Below are 10,418 nucleotides of genomic sequence, written 5' to 3' on the forward strand. Positions count from 1 at the left end.
ACCCAATCTCCCCCCCCCCCCAAACTTAAAATTGTAATATTTGAATGAGTTTCTTAAAAACACAAAGAACCAAAAAGAAAGCTAGTTTGACTACACACTATATTTAATTAATGTATCATAGGAGAACCTACATTTTAAATAACCGTGTTAAAACATGCACATGTTATAAAGCTGGATGATTTCCAATTAGCCTTGTAGGAAAAATATCTGGAGAAGATGATGTTGTGCAGATTATAGGCTCAAAATATCATCAAATTAGAGTGTGGAACAGAGATCGTGTAAAAATATCACACACCTAAGTGTCACTCTTCTGGGTACAGAAAGTTATGTGAGCATGTAAAAAATGAATATGCATTTATCACCAATTCTCTTTAGCACTGTAAAGTAACTACCAGTGAGACAGTTTGCTTCTTCCTGAGTACATATCTGTCCAGCTGCAAGGTTGCATCCAGTTGCTCCCTGTTTTTACCATCTACCAACATGTCTTCATTGACAACGGCCTCTTGGTGTGATAAACTAGATTTATGATGCAACGGGAAACTAAGAATTAGGTACACCTTGTAGACTATTCAGAGAGAAAAGATGTCTTTGGTTCCATGCTAATAGCACAAGTGATAAAGTCAGATATACACACAGTTCATTAATGCAGCCACAGCCAGTTTAAGGAGTTAAAACGCATACAAGAAGCCCAGCTTCCCCAACATGGCACAGACCTGAGTCCTATTTACCCCATGTTCAGAGCTAAAAGAACAGGTCACAGCAACCAGAAGCTAGGTGGCTTTTAGAAGATGGACTCAGTTGATTTGCTGACGTATAAGGCACATTACGAGTATCTTCTCGCTGAGAAGATTCCGGTAGAAAGAAGTCCAGAAATGAAACAGTAACCAATTGGTAGGGATATGTACAGTATGCTAACACATATAGTTGAGTTAATGAGTACAGGTGCTTTAAAGGTCAGGTTGTATCCTTATTTTGACTGCTAACAGCAAGATGAACATTTTCCATAAATCATTATAAATAATTTATGTACATTTATGTACAAATGTACACCACGGTGACAAAGTACAAGATGAAAAAAAGCATCTTGGTTCAAGACCCCAGTTAGAGCAGTCTTTGTATTTCTGAATTGCTATGGAAAACATTATTTTACCATATCTGGAAGAACTTTTCACCATTTTCTAGACTAGGAACAGAAACACAGATCATGGATCACATTTGTTCTCTTCTTTAAGACTATGGAATACAGATCAAGTTTAAAAGTCCTGCTGCACAGGGAGAAAAACAGTGAAATTAGTGCACCCATTTTGACGGTTTGAAAAGTACAACTGTGATTCTGTTATGGCTCTGCCTCCTGCATACAAAATTACATAAAAATTTTCATCTTTATTTAACATTTAAACAAGTGTGGGGTGGAAAAAACATGTCTGATTGTATGCAGTTCCAACAACTAAGATTTTTTCCATTTGTAAGAGGAATAACTGGCAGGGAAAAGCTGATTTGCACTTTGTATTATTATCCTTATTTTCATCTGCTTTCACCTTAAGGAAAAAAGCTTTATTCACTTCAACTTTTTCCACATTACATATTTGTCCCAGTCTGATAGTCTCAGAAGTTTAAAATTAGTTCATACATTTCATCAAGACAAAATCATTATAACTGTCTGAGAAATACTTGTAGCTCCAAGTTTTCGAGCAAGGATGCAGATGTTGGATGACAGAGAGAAGGGTAGCTTTTATTACCCCCAGTGAAAACTGATCCAGTTTGGGTCAGAAAAAAATAACCTTGCAAGAAAAAAAAAAACCACCTTGCATAAAGGCTTAGAAGCATCTTACTGCAATGGGGAATTTAATTTTCAAAATTGCGTCTTGGACTGACTGATTTTGCCCAGGACCAGCAGGCTGTAGACTTTCCTCGTGACTGTTGCTCCTTGTAGCTGGGACTACTGTCACTGGAACTCCAAAGCTAACAGATACAAAGAGGCAAAAGTTCGCATGAAGCGGAGAATAGAAAGGATTAAAACCTGGAACAATCCAAAATTCCTCAATCCAAGCACAACTTTGAAGTTTAGCAGATACATACACTGAAAGGCATGGGGGCAACTCACTGAACCAGCTGACCTGACAAAAAAAGCCACCCAGTACACTGGGCTGAAAGTATTTTTTCAATGCATCTTTTTGAGGAAATATGGGTTTTGATTAGACTATGCAGACATACCAGTTCTTTCACTGTTTTCTTAGCGCTCTCTGTATTGGTTTGTTTTACAAAATATAGGTGTACACTGTGTCTTGTAAAAGAGTTAATGAGCTTCCAAACAATTCCCAAGAAGAAGAAAACCAGCCTTTTTTTTTTCCCCAGAAAGAACTAATTCACTTCAGGAATATTAATGTAGCACAGCAAAACTAGTTTACTGATTCAGTTTCTTCCGAAAAAAAAGTTGGTAACATGTCAAAGATTAACTTGTAAAAATATTAGGGAAGAAATTTGGTGTGTCTTCCTTTTTGATCTGCTTTTATAGGAAAATGAAACAGTAATGGAAAATATTACCCATACTGAAAACTAAGAAATAATGCAATCTGCTTACCTTATCCTGGCTATATGTTGCTGCACAGGCTGATGCTGAAAATGGTCAGGCCACTGATGGTGAAGGCAGAAGGATGGGGAAGGCTGAAGACAGCAGGCAGGCTGATATATGGGGGGGTGTTTTTGGCAAATAGATGCTGAATACTCAGTATGTGGCTGCATGCAGCACGAAGTCATAGGAGATGGCGCTGAGCTGCCAACCACTGAATGACAGTCTTGCTTGTTATTATGGCTACTTAAAGAATGATGGTATGGACAAGGGTGGCAGCATTGCGACAACATCTGCTGAGTTCTTTGGTTGTCTAAAGGCAGAAAGGATGGTTTGATTGTACCATTAAGTTGCAGGCAGCCATTTGGACTCGCTTTTGTTCTCGGTGTTTCCTTGGATGGGAGTTGCTGGACTGCGACATCTCCATCATTAGCTGCAATGATACCTGGGCCAGTAGCATTTGATAAAATGCTGCCATTGCTCAGAACCACAGAGTCACTGACACTGCTCATAGCCATGCTCCAAGTTATTGATGGATACGTGATGTTCCTGAAGAAACAGAAATAAAGTAAAGTTTACAGAGCTGTGGTGTTTTCAGATGCTCAGAAATAACTTTAAACAAGTAAAGCTCCTCTCTCATCTTCATCTTTCACAACACAGGGAAATGAAGTCACACAAATGCTGTCAGGAATGTTTTGAAGAACTTTTCACTTGTTCACCAAAAAGTTAAAGTGAAGTTACATAAATGCTAAGCGATTAAACCAAAATATAAGTCAAATGAATGGACATTTGTGAGACTCTTGATCACAGCCAAAAAGCAATGGTTGAGATGCAGCGGAACAAGATCATTTTGCATGAGTCTCAGTAACAGCCACTACTTATGAAAACAGATTTTGGTATAAACTGTGTAACCATCCACACCTTGCACTGCAATCTGCCTGTGTGCTTTGAAAGCCAGCAGGAGACAGGAATGCACAGCAGAGATTGTTTAATAATGTGCTGGTTTCGGTAACCCCCTTTCCCATCTCAAATTTCTATTGAAAACCAGGGGTATCAAAATTATAAAATCTTTTAAAAATGCCATATTTAAATAAATCAAGACACTTCAGCAAACATCTGTCAAAATTTCTGGATGGTAGACCAGGTCTTTAGCAGAAGCTCAGAATGAACTGTTATGAATACTAAAAAGATATGATATAACAACATGTTTTTCCCAAGCATAAAAAAAAACAAAACAAAACAACCCAAACCACTCCCAGGATTTAATCCATGTTGATTGAGAAGATCACCCTCCCAAGTGGCGTGGATTCCAAACGCTATTAAGAAATGCATTGTGCTGTAAATAAAAAATATTTAAGGTTTTCTTCTAGAGTCCTGTCTTTATTAGAAAGTGTAAATAAGTAAAAACTATTAATGCTGGGAAGGTGACTGAAGAGCTTGGCTCAAAATCAAAACTCGTCCAAAGTGCTCACAGCAGCTAATTTCCCCCAGTGCTAACGATAACTGTGTTTTAATAAGATTCGAAAAGAATTTGGACATTATTATTTTGATAAATAACATGAAAGGTCAAACATCACACCTAGATAAGAATTTGTTACCCAAGTTACGTGGCAGGGGGAGGGAGGAGGAGAAAGGAGAAAAAGAAAGAACACTAATTATGTACTATTTAGAATAACTCAACACACTGTTAAAAGCCAGAAACAGTTGACTACCACTGCTTTGGCTAACTTAATGTTACCTCTTTAAAACTGAATTTAATCAACAACATTCAAAGTCCAAATTACAAGGCTTGCATTACAGACACTGAATTCTGCAGAAAGACACAACACACAGATTAAGACAGATAAGCGAGGAAGTGTCTAATTCATTTTCTTCCCCAATACCTTTGCTGAGCACTCAGAGAGCTAAGCCTGCCCAGCCAGCTGAGCTATTTAATTGCCTGAATGCTAATTCTGAGCAGAAAGTGCTTTGCAGAGTGGTTTCTGCTATTTGTTCTAGATCATGTGCAGAGCCAGATGCCCTGGGAAATCACTTTCATTTAGACAACCGCTCAGAACAGGAGAATATGCTGCTCGATGAGCATATTTTTTTCCAGCCTCCAATTCCACACATTCCTGCCGGGTACCCCCTCCCCTGGCCCAGGCAACTTAAGCCCATGGAGGACTTTCCGCTGAGCACAGAGAGTAAATTCAAGTGGCTGGCTAAACTCTGTTTCAGTCTGAAGAGACATATTAGTTATGTGAAATACTGCTGTGTTTGAACAGTCTGGTTTTCCCATGCACTGTAGGCAGCTTCAAAGCCTCCTGAAGTGGACAGAGCGAGAGCTGGACATCAAGGCAGAGAGCTCCTCTCGAGTCATCTGGCAGCACTGTAGGAATTTCTGGCTGCTTATTTTCATGTTCACTCACAGAAGAGACAGGCTGCACAGTGAAGTTGTTACATTTCTGTTTCTAAGTTAGACACATCCATATCGTCGCTTGAAACTGCTGTACACAGATCAAAGTTACTGTTCCACAGACTACTATTATAACTGAAAATAAAGTATGGAGATACAGCAAATACCTAGCCCTTCAAGAAGACAGATGCACCATCCTGTTTGCTTTAAACCCAAGACATCTGCAGTGTGTAGCAATTGAGATTAACGCGATGTAATTTTTAGTAGCTGTTTCAAATCACTTTATAAAGGAAACCACGCATTTACACGCAAGGCACATGTGTGCCAGACAGAGCTGCAAGCTAACTCGCATCCGTGGAAGCTGGGCAATCCCAGCACAGACACGCAGGCTTCAGTATGCCTGTGCCTCTCGTGAACATCAACACAGGAATTATAACTTTTGTTCCAGACAGCCCAGAAGCCTCTGTTTAATATGATCAAAGATAAAATGCCTTCTTTTCAACAGATGTAATATTTACCTGCATGCCTTTCAGTTTAAACACGATCTTCAGGAAGACTCTTTAGAAACCAGTAAATGCAAAGAAAATCCAAAGATCATCATCGTGAGTACCACAACATATAATTCTGCCTTTGTTCTCCTTTTGAACAGGCTATTCACGAACCATCTCAAGCTATACAAATTTTAACAGATCAAGCTGATTCTTTCTTCCTTCCTAAGCCTTGAGAAACTATTGAGTTCTGTCCATTTTCATGGGAGTCTTTGAGCAAGGCAATGGAAGCACCTGCTTACCTTGAAGCTCTTTCAATGCCATATTAAAGTAAGCAAGACTACTTTGCATGCTTAAGGTAGACATCTGATTAAGTATTTTATTCAATCATGGTTAGGAAGAACTGGGACTCAAACCAACTCTCTAGAATATGAGTTGGGCTGTATTTTTCATTTGGTTTGTTAGCTTTTCTTTTTTTTTAAACAAATGCAGGATGGTTGATGTCACTTGACAAGTCTAATGTTATCGAAGTCTGGTTTCACTCACGTTTGAGGGTATGAAAAATTATGTACTATGATACTTTGTATGTGTCACATTCTATACAAGCGACTGCAATTCCACTGACAGCAAAACTTCACCTGCAGCTCTTGCACCAAAATATACTTAGAATATATTCTTATCTCTCTGTATTTCGTCTTCCCTACCACAACTCCAGTGACTAGGAACTTAACTGTGAGATGTAATGGCCCAAGTAAACAGTTGATTGATAATCTCTCCTTTAGAGGATGCGCAAACAGGCAAGTTAAATGCGACAAGTGAAAGCACAGAAAGATTGTAATAACATACGGACCCGGGAAAACAAAGAACCTGTTCATCATGGGGAAAAAAAACACCCTAAACCCAAGAATTTTTCAAAATGCAGTCTTTGAGATTTCTGAATTCTTTCAATGCCAAAAGTTTATTTTTGCTGCGTTCCTCAGAATGCTTTCGGATTTAGTATTCTCCAACAGAGTGGGATTTTTCAGACTTACTCCAACTTAGGTCTGGTGGTTTTGAAGCAATGAACAGGTATTCTGAATAATAAGGTTGTAAATAACAGACAGCCCTACAGAAGATTAAATACAATTAGAAAAAGTATTAACCTACATGTTTAATACATCACACACAGCTATCCACTTCTCTAGCTGGACACACAGTATTTTAAACATTAACATCTATTTAGAAATTATGCCAGCTGGACTGCTAAGGAAAGAAAACTAGAATTATCTTTAATTACCACACACTTGATAACAGTAACCGCTGAGAAAGCATTTTAGCCATGCAGTTCAAAACAACAGCTTGGAAGAGTGTCATATCTGGAAAGTACCACAGTCTGCAGAGGCAATGTTACTTAGTGACAGTTTTATGGAGTAATCCCTCTATTATTTGTGGAGCTAACAATGAACACAGCTTACCCAGCTGACATCTGCCATCTGCATTGCAAGCCCTTCAGGAAATAAAGTAATGCTGTACCACACTGAAACTATGTAGGATTTGGTGTTCCCTAACTAGCGTGTTCTTTTTAGACTTGGATTAAGTTCACCTGTTCCTTTGGCTGTAACTGAAAGAATTTTTCTTTGCTTTAAAGTTTCTTTTTAAAAAAAAATAGACTTAAAAAAACATTGGTTCAACAAATCCCATCTGGACTCATAATGGCTGCAATTGAGAATGACAGAAGTGCAAGTTCAAGAGGGAATGATGTAGTGGAAATTTAGTATAACCTAGTATATTAGTACAGATAATTTATAGATCTTTAGAAGACGACAGAACATAGCTAAGTGTTGAGGGTTGTTTTAACCATATAAAAAAAATCCCCCAAATCTGTAGCTTGCACTAAAATAAGTTGGTTAGAAGAGTTTACATTTTTCATTTAAGATAGGACAACACTCACATTTATTTAAAAGTTACCTAAAGCCTTTCAGCTGTAGTCAGCATCGTGCCACTCAGCCAGCTGAACCAGTCCAGGTTTTCAGGACCTTGCAGACCTCTCAGCTACAAAGCATCATGGTGCCAAGATGAACACGATGTCTGAAGTAACAAAAATGCCTTTTCATGTCAAAAGTTCATCTAAAACAGTTGGATTCTAAGAGCAGTGCATTCTTGAAATAAGCAGCATTTAACAATCCCAGTGCTACCTATTAAGTCTCCTTCCAGATGAAGTATTATAATGGACTTACAGTCCCTTAAGATGCTAAAGTTTTTTAATGTGGCAAATGGCTTACACGGTCTCGATCTGTAAACTCAGTTAAACCCTCTCCAGACTTGGTTTGCTGTGCCAGCCAGTGCACAGACACTCTTAGAGGGTTTTTCTCCTCCTTCACATCACCAAAATTCTTTGCATCTTTGCTTTTTCTCAGTGCTCACAGGAGTAACAGGTGGTGCCTGGTGTTTGATACTGGGTTTTATGGGAGACATCTAGTTATCTATCACTGCAGTGGTCTTTAGCAAGTCAAGCAGCTTTTTAATGTTTTATGGCTGTTGATCTCCATTTTGGCTCTCAGCTAGACATTTTTCAAATTCTCTAGCTCTTACTCCTATGCGTTCATATGTGCTGCCTGGATTTTCTCAATACCCCGATTCTTGCTTTTCCATTTCAGCTGTTAACCACTAGGTCTTCCCTGAAAAGCTTTCACTGTACAAGATATAGATGCTTACTAGAACAAGCCTTCCCTGTCTTTTCCACTTCTTTTTCAAGTATTTAAAATATATCTTAAAAGTATATGCTTCCATCTTCAAGACGACCGTCCAATGTCATTTTATCAGCACACCAGTTTAAGTGATACACTTATTAATGCAACTGCTTCACTTTGAGGATTGATAGAATGTAGTTCCTATTTTTGAGAAATGTCATTAGGGTCATTTATTTTCTGCACAGCCCACAAACACCCGTTTTCTCAACTAACGTCTCCCCATTAACGAGCAGATTTCCAGCAATCGAAGTACTTTTACCATGCAGTAGTAGTTAGGAGACTATTACGAAGCAGAAGAGATTTTCAGAAGGGAGATTTCCCTCCCTCCATTTTGTAGGAAGAGTTTCAAAAGCCACTCAGCCCTTCCATCCCTCTCCGCAGCCCGAGAGGCTGAGAAGCTGTCCCATCCTGAACCTGAGACACCGTGAGTTCCTCTCCTGCGTTGGAGGCTGGCTTAGAAATCACAATTCCCCTAGCAGGGAGCTTCCAGGTGTCACCATGCCAGGACCACAGCTCACACTATGGTTGGGCATTCACAAACCAGTGTTGCCAAAGCTGGCACATGAACTGACCCACCAGTGACAGCGGTGGGGTGAGGGAGCCGGGAGAGATGGTGAATGGTGGGAAAAAGAGTATTCTCCAGAACCTCAGAAATAGATTTTGCTTTGCTTGTAAGCTAAAGTTACTTCTCCTGGCACAGTGAAACAACAGCAGACCATTTACAGAAAACATTTGCTGGGCTTTGACTAAAGAAATCAACTCCAGTGCTTTAAGTACAAAGTCTTTTTTTAAAGTCAGAATTCATTATAAACATAACTAAACTACACAGAGAAACAACAACAAGCAGCCCTCAAAATTCTCTTCTAGAAGTTTCGTATAATCCCCAAATTTTATTTAAAAATAACTTAAGCATATATACATATGGGAAGTAGGAAAAAGATGCATTAAGAAAATCCAAAAAAAGCTTCAAATACTCTGAGTTTTGGGAAGAGGTACAGCTACAAGCAGAAACGATTGGAACAAAACATACTACTTCAAGAAAAAAAAGAGTGCATAGTTGTGGATAGCAGGTATACCTCAGCACAGTTGAAGAGCATGGAAAGCTGTTAAAAAAACCCAAAAAACCCCACTGCTTACAACTGCAACACCGTCATCACACTAAATCTTACTTACACAACTTACTTTCTATTACCATATGAAAGACATTTACTTTTTTGCAATTGCAAAATTCTGATCTAAAATAGCTCTGTTCCTGCGGGGGGGGGAGACCAAAATACATCTCAACTCACATTGAAAGTTCCACAGGTTTTTACTCCATCGTGCCGTGGGATTAACATTTAAATTATTAGAGCTATGAAAGGCAACACTCTTTAGGACACAGCTCCAGCTATGCCTCCCATCATCCTGACTATATTAGTGTTGCCTAAGAGGCTAAGACACCTCTCCACCACCTGTTTAGAAGATTTTTTGTTTTCTGTCCAAATTTGAAAGCTATGCTTAAATATCTTTAAAGAATCTGTTGCTAATAATAGCAAATTTTCTTCATCTTTTAATAGAATCACTAACATAATTTTATACCTACTGTATATTAAACAAGCAAAACACTCAGTGAGAATGCCCGGGCACATCGAGCAGGTATACACCAGCGGTCACACCTATTTGATAAGCACAGAGCATTCTTTGCATTTAGCTATGGGAAACACAGCAAAAGTTTCACACTAGCAGCCCAACAAGCATTTTCTTCGAAAGCTAAACACACGAGGACCGATTCCCCCCCCCGCGCCCCTCGTTTTGCAAGCATACGTCGCTTCGAAGCCCCCCGTTTGCTGAGCCACGCTCTGAAGGCCAAGCGATGCACCCCAAACAGCCCCCCTAGAAGAGCCTATGGGTTGAAGTAGGTGAACCTCCAGGCGGGGGGTGGTTTTCCTTCTCACCAGCTCTTCAGCGCTAGCAGGGTCCTGTTCCAAGGTCCCATCCAGCATTTCTACCTCGCTGTAGTCTTTTACAAGCCCAGGAGCCTACTTGCCTTACGAAGCCGCATTTCAGTGTGAATAAACTGAAGGTACCCAACAGCCGCAGTTAAACCCACCTCCTCCTGAAAGCCCGAGTTGTTTCGGCTGCAACCTAAGCTACGCTACGGGAACGCAGGTTCGAAGCAATGCAACGTAACACGCTGCTCGACAACTTACCAGCCCCAAGCCGGAGATCAGCGGTACGGGGGAAAGCAGCGCCACCTC

The 10,418-nt window shown here is 39.7% G+C and overlaps 1 protein-coding gene across 8 annotated transcripts in view; it reads right to left on the minus strand.

Moving 5' to 3' along the window:
- Positions 1 to 10,418, minus strand: part of DISP1 (dispatched RND transporter family member 1) — a 92,768-nt gene that overhangs the window by 32,753 nt on the left and 49,597 nt on the right. For 6 of the 8 annotated variants that reach the window (XM_009637116.2, XM_035892185.1, XM_035892179.1 and 3 more), the window contains one exon: positions 2,582 to 3,118. In XM_009637116.2, coding sequence (XP_009635411.1) covers positions 2,582 to 3,087 — 506 coding nt within the window. In that variant the 5' untranslated portion in view covers positions 3,088 to 3,118. Of the gene's footprint in view, positions 1 to 2,581; positions 3,119 to 4,307; positions 4,380 to 7,399; positions 7,444 to 10,418 lie in introns of those variants that run through there. The other 2 variants (XM_035892204.1, XM_035892215.1) reach the window with 2 other exon arrangements.

The sequence above is a fragment of the Egretta garzetta genome, unplaced genomic scaffold (assembly GCF_000687185.1).
Source record: "Egretta garzetta isolate BGI_Z169 unplaced genomic scaffold, ASM68718v1 scaffold130, whole genome shotgun sequence".
Taxonomy (NCBI): Eukaryota; Metazoa; Chordata; class Aves; order Pelecaniformes; family Ardeidae; genus Egretta; species Egretta garzetta.